Source organism: Mesoplodon densirostris, chromosome 17, assembly GCF_025265405.1.
Source record: "Mesoplodon densirostris isolate mMesDen1 chromosome 17, mMesDen1 primary haplotype, whole genome shotgun sequence".
NCBI classification, from domain to species: Eukaryota; Metazoa; Chordata; class Mammalia; order Artiodactyla; family Ziphiidae; genus Mesoplodon; species Mesoplodon densirostris.
Genome location: NC_082677.1, coordinates 12,603,539 through 12,622,117, shown reverse-complemented (window position 1 = coordinate 12,622,117; position 18,579 = coordinate 12,603,539). Strand labels below are relative to the sequence as shown.

Genomic DNA, 18,579 nt, shown 5'->3' with positions numbered 1-18,579 from the left:
AGATACTGTAAGCAATCTAAAGAAATTCTTATTTGTGAAATTAAGAACAAATTGCATATTATTGAAATTGAAAGAAAATAGTTTCTATGTGGATAGAAGCTATCTCAACAAGTATGTTTTAATTTTAGGTGATCAATCTATTACATGCACTAAGATGATACTACTACACATTGACAGCAGCTTAGATTTTCCTGTTTATCCTCTGTTTTACCATCTTTTAATCCATTGATTAGGACATTACTCTTCCAAATTATATCTTAAGTATATAGTACTTGATAAATATACAGTACTTGATAAATATATAGTACTTAATTGATAAATAAACTGTACTTAATCTTAGCCAACCTTGCTGTCACTTTCTAGCAAAAAAATGAAACTAAGCCTCCAAATTGACATTTAAGACAGAAATATCTGTGTTTGTTTAGTGGTTTGTTTTTTAATCCAAGGAATTATGTGGCTGATTTTCCCTTTTATAGTGCTAGTTTAATGCTCTGTCTTATTCTCCTGCAGTGGAGCTCAAGCTTTGATGAGTGGTTCAAACCCTATGCTGGGCTGTAACACTGGTGCCATAACTCCTGCAGGAATAAACTTGAGTGGCCTTCTACCCTCAGGAGGTCTGCTACCCAATGCATTGCCCAGTGCAATGCAGGCAGCTTCTCAAGCAGGTCAGAATATTAGAAATAATAACCTCTAATAAAATTAAAGTCCATGCTTATGTAAAAATGCCATTTAACGATATTATTTAAACATTTAACATCCTTATTTTATGAAGTATTATGTCGGAAATATTTCCTTTCAAAAGCTTTAAGAGTTCTGGTATTTGAATTAAAAACCCATCTAACTATGAACTTCTCTGTGAGGAAACTTGGTAAGCCTATAAGTCTCTGCAAATTTTATCTTTACCTTCCAAAGATTATTATAAAAGTAACTTTTATAATTGTCAATGTAGTCCTGTCCCAGGTAAAGGAAATGTATTTTGAAAACATATGTGAGCAAGAAAAGCAACACAGCATGGCATTTAAAGCCTCAGTTCTGGAGCCAGACTGCCTGATTTGAACCCTGCTTGTGCAGCTTACTCTAACTGTGTAATCATGACAGAGTTACCTTTGTGCCTCACTTTCTTCATAAATGTGGATGATAATAATACTTTACCTCATAATTGTGAGGATTGAATGAATAAATACAGATGAGGTGCTTAAACTATGCCTGAGATGTGATAAACATTCAAAAATATTTGCTGTCATCATCATTAGTAGTAGTTTTCTTGCAGTAGTAGTAATAATTATAATTACATATACTGAAAAAGAGTTTTAATAACTTGTGCTTTTTTTTTTAATTTACTAATTATTTGGTTGCGTCAGGTCTTAGTTGCAGCAGGCGGGCCCCTTAGTTCTGGCATGCGAACTCTTAGTTGCGGCATGCGTGTGGGATCTAGTTCCCGGACCAGGGATTGAACCCAGGCGCGTAGTCTTAACCACCGCACCACCAGGGAAGTCCTGACTTGTGCCATTCTTAAATGCTCTTTAAGAGAATGTATTATATCTCAGAACAGTTCGATTTCTTACTACTGAGAAAAAATTAACAGGAAAAGTAAACTCAGCATAGTCAGAAAAACTTCTCTGAAACTTTCTATGAGTTAAGAGAAAGAGAATCCAAAGAATATAATTTAAACATGTTAATATATTGCTGTGATTTTGTAATTCTAGCTCATATTCTTACTTTAATATGTATAAATATGCTCTAGTGACAGAAGCCCTGGAAATGGAATCAGTGTTGAATTTAGGATTTTATATTTACATATAATTCTACCAGTTACTTGTGGCTCCAAATGCTAACTGTGGGGTCTGAAAGCAGTCACTTAATTTTTCTCCCTTAGCCTGAGTTTCATCTATTCTAAAATGGGAGTGAAAATTTCTAAATTCATTTGGTACTTATGAGAAATAAATGAAGTGATATGAAAGTGCCTTTAGAAAGCTATAAAACATTATACAGATGTCATCCACCTTTAAAGGGAGTTATGTCTTTTTTTTTTTATGAGAATCCTGGAGGGAATATCAGTATTGTCACATTTTTATCTGATTATGCATTTTCCATTTCTTATACAAGACTTTCATACTGTCACCTGTGCATTATTTGCCCTGTATCTTTTTTAGTACAGTTATCTGCTTAGAGGACTATATACATTTTTAACTAGTGTTCGAATTGGTATATTTAGTGAGGAAAATATATACAATACATACTTTGAGACTGGGATCAGCAAACTATAACTCACATCTAAGCTAAGAATAGTTTTACATTTTTTAAAGTTTGTTTTTTTAAAAAAAGACAAAAGAAAGAGTATATGAGAGTCTCTGTATGGCCCACAAAGCCTACTGGAAGAGTTTGCCAACCCCTGCTTTATGATGTGCTCCATGTTGTGTCACAGATTTTGGGGAATAAGTTCAGAATTAACAGAGCATCGTTTCCTGACTTTCAGCTTGATCCTTACACACAAAATTCAGCAGCGTTCTTTAGCATTATTAATATTAGCATTTGTACTTTAAAAAATGGCACAGAGCACACTGCTTCTCAGAGATAGGGTTATGATCCTATGCTGTTTAGCACTGAGGAATATAAATAGATGCCAGTCCCTGAAATGTATTTGCACAACAGTGATAGTTTTATTATGTTTATGGTGTTTGCATACTGCTAGATTACTTTTCCAGCCAACAGTCCAAATATTTATAAAGAAGTCTCAGTTTCTGAAATACAGATTATAGTGTACATCTGGTGCCCACATCTTTGGTATTGGTGAAAATAGGGGGTTTTTTGCTTATAAGACATTTTTTAAATATAGAAAATAAGCACATCTGTGCAGGAAGTGCTTAAAAGTATTTTTATATACTAAAGTATAAAATACTTTCAAGTATAATAAAGTTTTAATTCCCTGTTTTAACCATGAGTTTTATTTAATAGGTGTTCCATTTGGTTTAAAAAATACTTCAAGTCTCAGGCCCTTAAATCTACTCCAGGTAAACCTGAAACTGCTTTTTATTAAAGTTTTTATAGTTTTTGTTTGTTTGTTTTTAACCATGTAAGTTTGTACACATCAGCATTTGAAGTTTTGAGGTTGTCCAGAATCTTCTAAGGGTGTGGTTACCTTTGCATGTTCAAGTAGATAAGGGGAAAGAATGGGTATCCTATGTACTGCACTTGCATCGGCTCTGGCGCCACTGCCAAATCAAGAACTAGTTCCAGAGGGGAGAGTTGACAACTGCCAAGGGAAATAACTTGCCTACAAGAGTAGCAGCAGGCATACTTAGAAATAATTTCTCTCCTAACAGACTTCTTATGCATGCATGTAGGTATTGCTGTTTGCTTATAGTAGATTTTCTGTGTGAAATTAGGTATGTGTGTTCTTTTCCTGAGGAGAATATGACTTCGTGGCACAGTGCCAGGCACCTAGTAGTCAGTCAATGAATGTTTGTTAGATTACAGTTTGTGTCCAGTAGTGAGGCTTTTCTTAACACATTTTATCAATGTTAACGTATAAAGAGAGGTTGTAGGTAAAGAATTTAGTACATGTTGTGAACTTAAAATATTCTGAGTGTTACGCTAGGTCATTTAAGGATGGAATTCAGTATTAAGCTAGTAGGTTGGAAAATGGATGGGATTATCTACAGAGAATTTTTAGAAAAGGTAGACATAAATATAAAGATTTGGAGACAAAGAATGGCAGAGCTATGGATTATTGGGAAATAACAATAACAAACAGATCAACCCAACCTGATATTCAGAAGTAATAAATCAGGAAATACACTTAGAACTAAATCTTAAAACTTATTTCCTGTATACAATATGCAAACAGTGTCAGTATTTACAGACTAATTGCAGAATAATCTAATTGTGATATGGACACATTGGTTTATTTAGCCAACTTTCCTGCATTTTGCTGTAGGAATTTCTACAAGGATCAGTCTCAGTGTTAAGAGGAGTGGGATTCCTTAATAGCACTGATAATAAGGATTAAGGGCAAAGCCACCTTATAAATTATATTTTGCAACATTTATTACTGTCTACCTAATTGAGGAAGGAACATTTGACCTGTGCTTTGTCCAGGTTTACCTAACAGTGAGCTGTGCTGGGTATAGAGCTTTTGACCCGAGACACCTTTTTTGACTGTAAAGACCTAAGAGTTCTGTATTTGATATTTGCTTGGACTTTCCCACAAAACTTCAAAGTGCTTTTAACTTAAACTCCTATAGAGTAAAGTGGAAAAACCATTTGTTTCCTGATGCATTTGGAATGCATAGTTTTAGTTTTTAGTGTGGAGTTTTCTGGATGCTTCTTTTTTTAAAGTTTTTTTTGTTTTGTTTGTTTGTTTTTAATTAATTTAGATTCAGAATGACAGAGCAAGTAATGTCTCCAAACTAAATATGGACATCTAATGCACTTTCTTTTCAGCTTTGGAATTCCTAGCTATGTTATATAAAAATGCATGTATTTCTGGTTTAGGGCAAAGCTAGACCAAATTTAGGGAGACGAGTTTTCTTAATATATATCTCTGATTATCACTAGCTTCTTGTTTATACTTCCAAATGCATTTAATGCTGTTTTGTGTTGATGTATAAAAGCAGTTAAATAAAAGCAGTATGTATATTTGGATAGCTAACTATTAACTTGAAGCAGAAAGACTTACACTGGAGATGACTAACATATTTGAGAGCCAAAGTAACAGCACTTAAAAATTGTGTTTAAAGCGATTGTTCCTTTTTTTAAGGGCAGGAATCTTGTTTTGTTTCCATTTTTGTTCACCTGTCTCCTCAGTCCCTGGAAGAATGCCTGACACATAGTGAATGCTCCAGAAATGTTTGTAGAATAAAGACATTTAATCTGAAATCGGCTAATTAATTCTTGCTTAAATACTTAATAGCTTCCAGGTGGCTCGCTCATTTTTAACACACTGCAGCAGCAGCAGCAGCAGCAGCTTTCTCAGTTTACACCACAGCAACCTCAGCAACCCACAACTTCTATTCCTCAACAGCCAGGGGAGCAGGTATGTCCTTTCTACCCTCCATATGCTTTGTATCATAGAATTATAACCTTTTTTGGTATATGCCAAGCATATTTCAAGTGTTTTTATTTAGATTGTTTGAACCAACTTTTCATGTGTGGTTCTTCATTAACAATAGCAGCTATCAGTTATTGGGTGCCTGTTTCTAATTCTCACAACATCCATACTTGAATAGATGATGTCACTTCCATCTTGCATATTGCATAGTCTGAAATAGATTCAGGTGACTGACTTGCTCACAACCATACATCGAGTGGCAGGGCCAGGGATTCAAGTCCAGGTCTTTCTGCCTCTATAGGCCATGTATTTTCTACCCCGTCATCATCCTTCTTTTGATAGTATTTTGTGTCTATTAGAATAGAGATATTCTTTTTATCTTGAAGCATAGAACAGAGCGAAGATAGACAAAAACAAATACTTTGTATATTGCCAAACAAAATGAAATTGAACAAGAACTAAAGTAAATTAAAGTAGTAGAAGGAACTTCAGGTTTTTCTGAACCTTTGCTGCACTTCGGAATCGTCTGGGAAACTAAAAATTACTGATTGTTGAGTCCCACCCTCATCGTTTCTCTTAGTTCACAATTAAATATATGTAATGTTCACTATCAGTCCTTCCACCAAAGATTACCCAGTCAAATCTTGATTGGATAATGCTCATCCTCTATTAGATTTCTCAGGAAGGGCACATATTTAAAGCTATTTTTCTTTATTAACACATAAAGGATTACTTGGCTGGATATAAAATTCTTGATTTGCACTTTTACCATCTTAACCATTTCTAAATATGCAGTTCAGTAGCATTAAGTATATTCATATTGTGGTGCAGCCAATCTCCAGAACTTTTTCATCTTGCAAAAGTGAAACTCTATACCCATTAAACAACTCCTTATTTCCCCCTCCTTCTAGCCAACTTTCTGTTTCTGTGAGTTTGACTACTCCAGGCACCTCATATAAGTGAAATTATACAGTATTTGTCTATTTGTGACTGACCTGTTTAATTTAGCGTAATACCCAAAAGGTTCATCCATGTTGTAGCATGTGTCAGAAATTTCTTTTTAAGGCTGAATAGTATTTCATTGTATTTATATATCACATTTTGTTTATCCATTTATCCATCGATGGACATTTGAATTGCTTCTGGAAGTCTGAGTTATCTTTTTTTTTTTTTTTTAATGAATTGTGCTTTAGGTATTAAGTCTGAGAACTCTCCTCACCTAGCCCTAGGCCCAAAAGGTTTTTTCTTATAGTTTCCATTTAAATCTATGATCCATTTTCAGTTGATTTTTATAAAAGGTATGAGACTTTGGTCCAGGTTCATTTTATGGGGGGATATGGATGTCCATTTGCTCCAGCACCATTTGTTAGAAAAGCCATCCTCCTCAACTGAATTACTTATGCACCTTTGTCAAAGGTCAGTTGACTGTTTGTGTGGCTCTATTTCTGTATTCTCTACTCTGTTTCACCCATCTATGTATTAATATCTGTCACTCTGTTAGTACCATACTGTTGTGATCACTGTAGACTAAGTATATATATACACACACACACACATATATATACATACACACATATATATATAGTAAGTCTTAAAATCAGACACAGTGATTCCTCCGATGTTATCCTTCTTTTTCAAAATTCTATAGCTGTTCTAGATCCTTTGCCTTTCCTTATGAATTTTAGAATCATCTTATCTATATCTACAGAAGACTTCGCTGGAATTTTTAAAGGAATTGAGTTAAACCTAAAGGTCATTTTGGGAAAGGCTTACCACGTTGACTGTGTGAGTTTTCTAGTCCATGAACACAGTGTGTCTCTATCTAGGCTAGCTCTATCAGCTAGTTTTCAGCATACAAAACCTGTATGTTTCATAGATTTACACCTAAGTTTCTTTAGTTTTCTTTCTCTTTCTTTCCCTTCCTTCCTCCCTTCCTTTCTTCCTTCCTCCCTCCCTCCCTCCCTTCCTTTTTTTTCCCATTCTTGGGAAATTGTTAATGGTATTGTTTTTAATTTCGTTTTCTACATGTTCGTTGCTAGTATACAGAATTGTTTTTGTATGTTTTTGTATGTTGATCTTGTGTTCTGCAATCTTACTGACCTCACTTATTTGTTCTAGAAGTTTTTTTGTAGATTCATTAGGGTGTTTTTTCCTAGATAGTCAATGCCATTTGCAAATAAGGGCAGTTATTTTTTCTTTTTAATCTATATGCCTTTTTGTTTCCTTTTCTTGAATGTGCTCACTAGAAGTTCTAGTACTATGTTGCAGTGTTTAAAGCTTTAAAAACTTGTTCTGATGAAGTTTTATAGAAGCAATATTGAAAAAACAAACAGCCCTATCAAAAAATGGGCAGGCCTAAATAGATGAAAAGGGAGTCCTCTTGCACTGCTAGTGGAAATGTAAATTGGCGCAGCCACTACGGAGAAGAGTATGGAGGTTCCTTAAAAAACTAAAACCCAAGCTGCCATATGATCCAGCACTCCCATTCCTGGGTATATACCCAGAAAAGATGAAAACTCTAATTTGAAAAGATACATGCCACCCCCATGTTCATAGCCGCACTGTTTATAATAGCCAAGACAGAAACAACCCAAGTGCCACCAACAGATAATTGGCTTAAGAAGATGTGGTATATATATATACAGTGGAATATTAGCCATAGAAAGAATGAAATACTGCCATTTACAGCAATGTGGATGGACCTAGAGAATATCAAACTAAGCGAACTAAGTCAGACAGAGCAAGACTAATGTTATATCACTTACATGTTGAATCTAAAAAATAATACAAATGAATCTATATACCAGACAGAAACAGACCCACAGACACAGACATAGAAAACAAATGTATGATTACCGTGTTGCAGGGGCGCTTAAATTAGGAGTATGGGGTTAACTATTATACAGAAAATATACAGACTATTATACAGAAAATCGATAAGCAACAAGGATTTAACATATAGCACAGGGAGCTACCTTCAATATCTTGTAATAACCTATAAGGGAAAATAATTGAAAAATATGTGTGTGTGTATATATACAACTGAATTACTTTGCTCTGTACCTGAAACTAACACAATATTGCAAATCAACTATACTTCAATTTAAAAAAAAAGTTCTGATGAAGCTTTATAGAAGCCTTAGTAATTATTTAATACAGTATCAGTTCTGAAAATTAGGTTTTATTTTCTTGCTTTCAAAATACCGTAAGCTTATTCTTGCTAATTCTAAATACCTTTGACGTCTTTTCTTTAGGCCATTCTTTTTGCAAGACCTAGACTAATGTTGATTTTTTTTTCATACAGGAATAAAATACTAATTCCACCAATCCAAAATTGTTTTTATTTTTGTACAAGTCACGTATTATCTTTTTATTCAGGGTTCTGAACAAAGTTGTACCAGTCAAGAACAGGCCTTATCTGCTCAGCACACTGCAGTTATTAACCTTGCTGGAGTAGGAAGTTATATGCAGTCACAGGCAGCTGGTTGGTATCTTCATAACTAAATATGTTGAATTTATTTAAAGTATCTAATCTATTTGTGATCTCACCATTTTAACTATTTATTTTCCTTGCGCAGTTACAAGGAAAAACTTTAGTTGTATTTAATGTGTGAACTATTAATTGATGGCACTCAGATTTTTTTCATTATTTTGATAATTGTTTAAAGTGCTTTGACCTACATATATTAACAGCAGTTAATGTTTTCCTCATGTTAAATTTTGTTGGGAATATTTTACAGTTACTCAACTTACTAGGAAGCTTCTAAAGCTGTTAGCTTTTCAGTTTTCCTGGGTTATTGAGACTGCATTTTTCCAGATTGCACAATCTTTTCTCATTCCAGTGGCTTGTTGTATGAATTAGGACTTAATAGTCAAGTAGCTTAGCTTCTGTAAGACACTTGTAAAAAAATGTGATTGTACTAAATGATTGCTCACCACTTCTAGTAATAAATGGTGCAGCAAAGATATACCTTTAATGAAGATCATTTCATCAATTGAAGATGGCAATTATAACTCTACATTTAGTTAAAAGAAGCCACATGTATAAGAAAACTGAGATACTGTTTGAGGATTAATGAGTGAACACGTTAACATTTTGAATTATCACTGGACTTACTATGATGCCTTTAGAACCCGATATAATTCCCAGTGTCCGAATTTGGAATAATTTATGTAAAGTTCTAATTTAGAGGCAGTGAATTTCCAAATGGAAATTCATTAGTATAAACTTTTACCCCACAAGCTATTTTTTCCTAAAATAGCTGTAGTGTAATTTAGTGGAAAGAACTCTAGGCTGAAAAATGAGAATGTTCCTAGCTCGACTTGCCACTAATTACTTTTAAGCTTTGAGTCACTCAAACGATCCAGGTCTGAAATGTCCTCAACTGAGCAATGAGAGAGTTGAACTTGTCCCTGATCTGACTCAGCTCTAAAAGGTTCACCACCTTTGTTGCTAATCTTTTACCACTTGTCTACCAGTTTTGTCCTTATGGTAGTTGGGATTTCTCCCACTCCATTTCCTACCTGATTGGTTATATTTTAAAATAACATACTGTATTCAGCATTTTGCTAGAAAGCCTTCTCAACAAAATAGCACTAGTATCAAGTTTCATTGAGATGTAAGAAAAGAGAGGGATACAGTGCTTTGGCCCACATGCTCTCCCTTCTCTTCCATGTCCAGGAAGTTCTATCATCAGTGGTACCCTCAACTAACAGGAGACTGTCCTAAATTTATTCCGAAATGTCTGTGATTTGATACTTAATCATACTGACACTTTTCTATTATTTCATTTTCTGTGTTGTCCTTTTCTAACCCTGGTAGCCTTCAAACTTTCTGACTGGCCTGCTTTCCCCTTCTCCTCTCTGTAGTGTTGTCTCAGCTTGGCTCTGCCGAGAACAGACCTGAGCAAAGCCTTCCTCAGCAGAGATTCCAGCTCTCCTCTGCCTTTCAACAGCAGCAGCAACAGATCCAAGTAATCCAGCAACTTCACTCTGGTTACATTTTTAAACATACTCTGCTCCAAAAGTACTTCAAAATACCTTACTTTAGTTTTATGTTACTGTCTTCTAAGACTATACAGTAATTGGTAAATAGCAAATTTTATTTAAAAGTCTGACAATTTTAGCCAGTGAACTTGGAGCACTGAATATTTTGTACATTTAAGTCATACTATTTTCCTAATTCAAAATCCTTCCTGAAGTGCTGGTGGCACATTAACATACATTTTTATAGGTTTCAGTACATTTTGAAATAGTTAGTTGTAAGTGCCAATGGTTAACTTTTTAATACTGTACTGCAGAAAAAGGCAAGCGTACCAGTGTTCCTATTTGTAAATGTCATACCTGTTTTTGAAGAATGTTGTTCCATTATTCTAGAAGTCAGCATATTATAGTTGACTTTCTTTAATTTGCAGGGTGGTTTTATATTGCTATAAACCCTCATACAACAATATGGTAACTGAAGTTGCTGAGTTACTGCAATATAGACTGGCCAGGCAAAGTAACAGAAATACTTTTGAAGTTTACCAAGAACCATTTTTAAAGCCCGCAGCAGGCTTCTGTGCCACTGGTGCTGTTTGACTGTGCATTGTCCTGATGTGGTATAGTCCTTTTTTGTTACCTTGGTGCTTTCTCCCTTTCAGTTTTGTTGTTTTCATCACTCTCAGGAAAAGCATCTTCCACACCTGCCTACCTTTAACCTAACTTGATTTTTTCCCCTCTGCTTTGCAGCAGTTGCGGTTCTTGCAGCATCAAATGGCTATGGCAGCGGCAGCAGCAGCACAGACAGCTCAGCTACATCGTCATCGGCATACAGGCAGCCAGTCAAAAAGTAAAATGAAGAGAGGCACGCCAACCACTCCAAAGTTCTGAGTCTTGCGTTATTTTTTTTTTTCTTTTTAAAAACGTAAGAGCATTGAATCAAAAGGATTCTGAGTTTCTGCTTCGTTTTTGTTTTTTAACATGTGTCAGTATTTTACATTGCTAGATATACAAACTTTATACAGAAGCACAACCCTATGATTTTTAAATAAAAACAGGGAAATGGTTTAACGCACCATTAGGGTGGGTTTGCCTAAGTCATTGCTTTTTAAAAATGGTTTCACTGTACATAATACAGAAGTGACCTAAGAAATACTAGAAACATCTTTCAGAAGAATGTAGTTTGATATTTATTTAGTATAAAAGGTTTGTGCACAGTGTAACAAATACAGTTTTTACAAATCTGTTTTGAAAATGTGGTGGTGGTTTATTTGGGTTTCATACTCTTAAATACTTCATCCATCAGTTTTTTTACTTCTTTGTGTCTTGTAACTGCTCGGCTCATACAATCTTGAAGTTTAGCTCCAGTCAGTCCACTTCCACCTGAAAAATTATTGTGCCAACACTTATTTTTAAATGATCTACATCATGTCAAGTTATTGACGTAAAACCAAAAAAGTGAATAATATAAACCAGTGGTGTAGTCTCAAGATTTGCAGGTTATGTTTTAACAAGACCTCCTGAAGGTTAAGAACCACTGACGTACAATATAAAAATGCAAGGCATCTGAAGTAACAAAGAAACCATAGTAAATTTACATTATGTAAACCAGTAAAACATCCCACGTTCCATTTGGCCCTCCCTAATATAAAGAAGCTCATGCTGAGTTTTCATCTACGTGTTTAGTACTGCAATGGAAGGAAAGTGCATACCTGGTTTGTGAAGACAACACAGCTTGCCTTCCTCGTCCATTACTACTGTTAAGGTTCCAGTTGCCAGGTTTTCCTCCTCTTCAGTAGGGTCAACTATAAGCAGAGTGCTATTTTAAAAATGAAAAGGTATAAATTATCAACCCATGGGACAAATTTTATTTTAGAAAAAAGTACAAATTAAAACTCACTACCTGCATTTTAGCTTGAGTAAGGAGCTAGACAGAACTGGTAGAAACCAGAAAAGTTAATAGCAACCTGAAATTCTACTACTTGTAAGAATCTTTGTCCTCCCTTCAATTAAATATACAACCTTTTAATACATTTGATTAACTTACTCATCAAACACAGCAAAGGAAGTTGCAACTGGATGAGTTCTAATATTCAAATAACTTTTCTTCTTTAAATTAACTTCTGCTAAAGCAGTTTCTTCATTTATAGTAACTTGAGGCAACTGTACTAGAAAAAGGCGAATATGTAAAGTCAGTCTCTCACTCTAGTGAAAGAAACAAAAAGGCGTTCTATGCTTCATTAATTCACTTTTCCCTCTGTTAAACTTGTCCAGAAGTATTATTTTTTAAAATATATATCTTAGAACAATTAAGGCAAATACAGTAGATACAAATGTTTTTCTTTAATTTAGAAACACATGAATGATAGGTCTTAACAAAAACCTTTAAAAATTTGAGAAATTTTACCAAAACGGAACATTCTGACACATAAGTAGGAATATTCCCTTTTATTAAGGTTGCTTACCATTTTTTAAAGCTGCTAACAAAGCAAAGGTGCAAGCATCCAAAACGTTTCCATCATGGTTGAGGCAAATGAGATCACAGTATAGAACCCAAGCAAGCTACAAGTTTAAACAAAGTGGAAATTAAAGCCTTCTGATTGCTATAATGCAGTATTTGTTTCTACTTACAAGCCACACCCTTGGCTAGACAATCAAGATAACCTTCAAGGCTCAGAAACTTAAAAAAAAAATTAAATTTCCCCCACAAAAAAACATTTCAGGGCTTCCCTGGTGGCGCAGTGGTTGAGAGTCCGCCTGCCAATGCAGGGGACGCCGGTTCGTGCCCTGGTCTGGGAGGATCCCACATGCCACGGAGCGGCTGGGCCCATGAGCCATGGCCGCTGAGCCCGCGCGTCCGGAGCCTGTGCTCCGCAACGGGAGGGACCACAACAGTGAGAGGCCCACGTACCTCCAAAAAAAAAAAAAAAAAAAAAAAAATTCAGAATTAATAAAAGCTCATAGCTTCTTTATTCCTCTTACCTTTCCTGGAGAGATACATAAGTCCTCTTTCTGAATTACCTGTGAACTTGATTTGAAGACATAGAACACAGTAAATAAAAGTTCAAAAACTCTCTAAAATGAATGATAGTCACATTTTATCATGATGATCTTACTTTTCAATGACATCTGCAATGAACTGGCTGGCCACCTGGGCCTCTTCTCCAGGAGGTCCAGACCGAAATCTCCAGGAACACAGAGGTGATAGATCCACATTAGGAACTGAAAGAAACTGCAGCTATGAACCAAATTTCACCTCTCATTTAGTTTTAAAGATAATATCAATCCACAGCAAAGACAACTGTAGGCATGGATAGGCTTTCCAGGTAGAAAGCATTGTAACACATCAATTATATTCTTTTTCATCTTTGTGAGAATCTTATGCTTAAAGTTTATTTTTTCCCACACAAATAACCACCTGCCAAAAAAAAGCATGTGTTTAAGAAACAGCCTCAATCCTAAATTATTCAGGAAAGTTTCTAGGTTTCTTTCAAAATACCCCAATCTGTAACAGTAGACAGCCCCTCTAGTCATACCAACTGTTATGCATTTTTAAAATGTTGGTTCCTACCATAAAGAAAAGATGGTCCAAGTTAAGAAAAAAAATCACATAGTGGTATAAAGGAAAATTCTTTATGGAACAGAAAAGTTTGTAATTACAGCCCTTTGCCTAAGAGAATCTATTTTCTTGGTTGATGACATCTGTATAAACCAAAAGTGATCAAACAAGTTTGATAAAAGGTATTTACAAAATTCTGTATCTTGCTATTATGCTATCTTCTAACATAAACATACATAAAACTTTTCAGGGACGTCTGAAGCTTATGAATAATTTTCTTCAACTCACCTACTAAGATTTAACTATAATAGTATTAACTGTTTTAAAGTATTTGTATTAAATTTATGAAGCCATTTAACTTACCAACATATCCTTTATCAGGGGCATCTGTTGGTGGTGCTCCAAATTCCTACAGAAGCAGACAAATGTTTCCTATGAAAGAAGCTACTAAAAAATTGTGAAGAAGTCAGTTATGGAAGGCGCTACCAAAGACCATCTTAGCTAGTTAACTACATCATGAGCATCTACTGGGAAGATGAGCTTGGGAACGTACGTCAGGGGCTCTAGGAACACTGGACCACTCCTCACTAGCTCTGCAAGGCAAGAAGGCAGTGTAGCACAGCTGATGATAGTGCTACTCATCAAAATTACTTGGGGCTCTTTAGATTTCCATCCCACCCTGTCTTCCTAAGAGAAAGAAAATAGATTCTCTTATTCGGTAGCCAAGAATCTGAATTTAAACTCCAGGTGATACTGACACAGTCAGATTTAGGAATTGATGGTATAATGGTCAAGAGCAGAAGCCCTAGAATTACCGACCTTGTTCAAAAGTCAGACCCACACCTTTTGGCTGAGAGACTTTGGGCCAGTTATTGAATGAACTTAGGTTAAGTAACTCAGAGTTCAGTGTAAAAAAAGCAGAGGCTTTAGAGTTAGACAAGTTCTATTTATGAGCCTTATGTTCCTGGACAAGTTACTGAATGTCACGTAAAATAGGAAATGAAGAGAGAAATACTTCAAATGATTATTCTGAGGATTAAACTGGATAATTCTGTAAAACACTTAACATAAGGTGCCTGGAACATAGCAAATACTCAGTAAATAGTAGCTATTATTCCCTCAAGCTTTTCTTTTGAGCAATTTCTACACATTTGCACAAATTAAATGGCATCACTAGATAAAAATATGTCACCAAAAATCTCTCAATTTCTCAAATTACAACCAAATTCTTTAAAAAGGAAAGGTGGTGAGGATTTTTTTAAACTGTTCCATTTCAGCACATTTGAGAATGTTCATAAATTGTAATTAAGAGCCATTAAACTTGGGTTGTATTATCTAAAACTCAAAGGTGAAAACTTGGGAAATGAAAACAAATACTAAAAAACTGACACCTGATTGCCTAATCAACAGAACTATAAGTGTATATTACAATCTATTAAGTATATGAAGCTAATTTAGTAACTCAAATCTTAGTAATATATACAGTAAACCTACCGCTTTAATTCCACAAATTACTGTAGTATTTCCCAGCTTCACTAAAGAAGAACCATCTGCAGTACCAATTGAACCTGAAAAAGTAAGTATTTAAACAAAATGAAAAAGTGTTTTCGTCTTCTACGTATGATTTTATCTTGCTACATATCTAAGCTGTTTATGAAAATTTATTCCTTGAGTCTTTTTAAAATTACAGTTGACCCCTGAGAAACATGGGTTTGAAATGCACCCTTCCACCTATATACAAGGATTATTTCCAATAAATATTACCACAGTACTACACGATCCACAGTTGGTTGAGCCTGAGGATGCAGAGCCTCAGTTACGGAGCACCGATCCATAACTGTAAAATTACGCTCGGATTTCTGACTGTGCGGGGCCGGCACCCCAACACCCTCGTCGTTCAAGGGTCAGCTGCACCAGTCTAAGGACTGTTCATTGTCCCTGAAGTAAGTTAATCCTTTGTTGTTCAATCACAGGGCTGTTACAAAGATTTAAATCTCTTGACACAAAATCACTGTAATCCCTTAGACATGGTAGAATTTGTCTGAAATACTGTTTAAATGGCTCAGAGGCTAAAACTTGGGAATGTCATATAGGTAAAATTGGGCAATTCCATGTTTGCAACAGAAGGTTTAATAAATGTAGGATATATAAGAAAACCATGTCTTAGAAGTTTTGAACAGGGGAAGGCAGGAAACACTTTACAGTTACTTTAAAATATAAAATGAGCATAACAACTGAGAGGACAGTGAGTTTAAAAAACTTTACAAAGAAAAATTTACTTTAAAAAAAAACTTCTATTTTCAGAACTGAAGCAACTTCAACATTCTATTTTAGAACTCAAAATACCCTCACCTATGTTGACAGCTGTGGTTCTGAATTCACCAAGTTCTCTTCCATCAGGACGGCAATTCTCTTTCTAAATAAATATATGAAAGTAGATTACATCTACATGTGTATTTTACAAACACCAGTGAAAATACACTAAACCTTGTTAATTCAAATTAATTTGAATTACTTGAAAATTGTCTTTTAAAAACTGAGGTATAATTGTCGTATGACATATTAGGTTAGGTGTGCAATATAATGATATTTGTATGAAAACACATGATATCATTATCAAAAGGCAAAAAATGTACATAACCACCTTTACTTACCAAAAATCTCCTGTAATACTCCAGAGGTTCCACAGTTCTGAAACACAGGTTAAAAATGAGATAAATTAGTAAATCAATACAAATCCAGAAACTGGCAAAAATCTTAATAGTGTGGTGATGGAGCAGAAATCTCCAAAATTTGTAACTAAGTTTCTTTCATGAATTCTAACGTTTATGTTGCCACGTGTTGCTAATTATAAAAATTAGATACCTTTGCAATAACCATACTCAAAGGCTGTCCTTAATTTTGCTTTAAACCAGTATAGGGTTGGAGCCCAAAACCCTAGGGCATCTTTAGAAGAGGTTAATACAGGTGTGAAAATAACATCACTCTCACTCTGAAGCAGGGATTCTTGGTGGGCAGGGGAAAAAAAAGTTACATATTTTTCACTATCCCGTGACTTAAATTTAGCATACTCTTCAATTACGACCGTTGGCAATAAACCATTACAATATTAGCCGTACCTGCGACTTTAACAACCACAGAGAGTAAATGTTTTCGTTTTTACTTTAGAGTTGTCAAAGGTACCTGTAAGACTCATCGTTACTTCGAAATTCCAGGAGTTAGTTACTAAGCTCCTCAGGATATCTTAATAAAGAAAGTTAATTCTAAAACAGATGTATATCTCATTATACCATAAACTTGGAATTTATATAAACAGATAACTGTTTCAGTACAATTGGTTTCCTTTGGAATCTTATTTCTTTTATTTATTTAAAACTGGACTCAGAACAAAAATCTACAAGCTTCTCCAGAGCGGCAGCAAAAACGCTTAAGTAAAACTTTCCGAACGAGGAACAACGCTTTTAGAAATAAATTTCAAGGGAGAGGGAGAGCAGCGTGGCAGGTGCTTCTAACAGAACACTTTTCACGAGGTTACAACTGCTCCCCTGGGGCTGCAGGTCCACTAAACACCAAGCCACAGCGCTGGCAGCGGGTACCGAGCTCAACACAGCCCCTTCCAGCGCTCGCCTCCCCAGCGGGAAGACGCACCCTTTCCTTTCACTACTACCACCTCCAATCCGCCCGCCCGCCGCCCGCTTCCGTGGTGGAAAGAAGTGGGAACCAGGTGGCGGGGGGCTTCCCGGTGAGAAAATTCCGGGTAACGGGAGCCACCAACCGGCACGGTACGAACTCCCGCCCGCCAGCCTCCCACACTCACCTGAAGCCGGCAGCCATCTTCCTCCCGTGGGTCTGCGTCTGCGCGTCTGCGCGTCTGCGTCTGCGCGTCTGCGTCTGCGCGTCTGCGTCTGCGCGTCTGCGTCTGCGCGTCTGCGTCTGCGCGTCTGCGTCTGCGCGTCTGCGTCTGCGCGTCTGCGTCTGCGCGTCTGCGTCTGCGCGTCTGCGTCTGCGCGTCTGCGTCTGCGCGTCTGCGTCTGCGCGTCTGCGTCTGCGCGTCTGCGTCTGCGCAGCCGCCGGCTGGGTAGCACCGCCCCTTCCGCCGGCTCTACGGCGCCGCTTCGCACTTCCAACGCTGACGTCTGCCCCCTTCTCCAGCTGCCGGTTATCTAGAAGGCAGGGTGGAGTGGGCGGAGTGGGCGGCGTGGGGAAGGTTTCCAGACTGCTTTTGCTTAGACTTCCCCTAGGCAGACGCCCCTCGAGGTTTCCTAGACTTTGACGCGTTTTGACGAATCGGCTATTACAGAAGTGATGAGTGCCTGTTTAGAGACTGGTGGTTGAAGAGTTTCAGAGAAAACCGACCTTATATAAAGCAAAGAATCAGGTGTTGAGTGTGGAGCATAATTCCTGTGTTTCAGCGTCCTTTCCCCGCCTCCTTCTTATTCTGGGCCCTGGGCTTGCCTTCTCCCAGGTAAAAGCCTCCCTGCTCCAGCACCGAAGAATTACGTAAATTTTCTGTGCGCTCGTTTTCCGCACCAGGTTACATTTACAGGTGCCGGGAGCGGGCTCCAAAGGAGCAGCTTTTGTTGTATCCTGTGTCGTGGCTCAAGACCTCCATCTCCTTCGTATAAAATACAGGGCATACAATTCAGTTTGAATGTCAGATAAAGAGTACACCCAAAATAGTTCGTGTTATTTGTTACCTGAAGCTGGGGGAGAACTGGGAAAGTTTTAGAAATAGATGGTGGTAATGGTTGCAGGAAATTGTGAATGCGGTTAATGCCACTGTAGTGTACACATAAAGTGGTTAAAGTGGGAAATTTTATGTTTTATCACAGTTTTTAAAAATTAATGTAATATACCGAAAACAAATGGGTGGGTTATATGGTGTGTGCGTTTTATTTTAATAATGCTGTTAAAAAACGATTCGTTGCCTATGTGAAATTCAACTTATATGGACATCCTGAATTTGTACTTGCCAATTCTGGCAACCTTA

At 36.5% G+C, this 18,579-nt stretch overlaps 2 protein-coding genes across 13 annotated transcripts in view; one reads left to right on the top strand and one right to left on the bottom strand.

The window, feature by feature from the left end:
• The window catches only part of SUPT20H (SPT20 homolog, SAGA complex component), a 39,888-nt gene extending 28,630 nt beyond the window's left edge, over positions 1–11,258 (top strand). For 8 of the 12 annotated variants that reach the window (XM_060079714.1, XM_060079718.1, XM_060079723.1 and 5 more), the window contains 6 exons: positions 511–665; positions 2,956–3,011; positions 4,913–5,035; positions 8,429–8,534; positions 9,920–10,023; positions 10,781–11,258. In XM_060079714.1, coding sequence (XP_059935697.1) covers positions 511–665; positions 2,956–3,011; positions 4,913–5,035; positions 8,429–8,534; positions 9,920–10,023; positions 10,781–10,921 — 685 coding nt within the window. In that variant the 3' untranslated portion in view covers positions 10,922–11,258. The remainder of the gene's footprint in view (positions 1–510; positions 666–2,955; positions 3,012–4,912; positions 5,036–8,428; positions 8,535–9,919; positions 10,024–10,780) is intronic. The other 4 variants (XM_060079725.1, XM_060079720.1, XM_060079724.1 and 1 more) reach the window with 1 other exon arrangement.
• On the bottom strand, positions 11,197–17,462 carry EXOSC8 (exosome component 8). Its single transcript, XM_060079726.1, has 11 exons — positions 17,407–17,462; positions 16,244–16,280; positions 15,942–16,005; positions 15,084–15,157; positions 13,953–13,998; positions 13,147–13,252; positions 13,013–13,058; positions 12,496–12,592; positions 12,078–12,198; positions 11,743–11,849; positions 11,197–11,413 (listed from the first exon to the last, which is right to left on the bottom strand). The coding sequence occupies exons 1-11, from the start codon at positions 17,421–17,423 to the stop codon at positions 11,298–11,300; spliced, it is 831 nt and encodes a 276-aa protein (XP_059935709.1). The 5' UTR covers positions 17,424–17,462; the 3' UTR covers positions 11,197–11,297.
• Between the last annotated feature and the right edge of the window lie 1,117 nt (positions 17,463–18,579).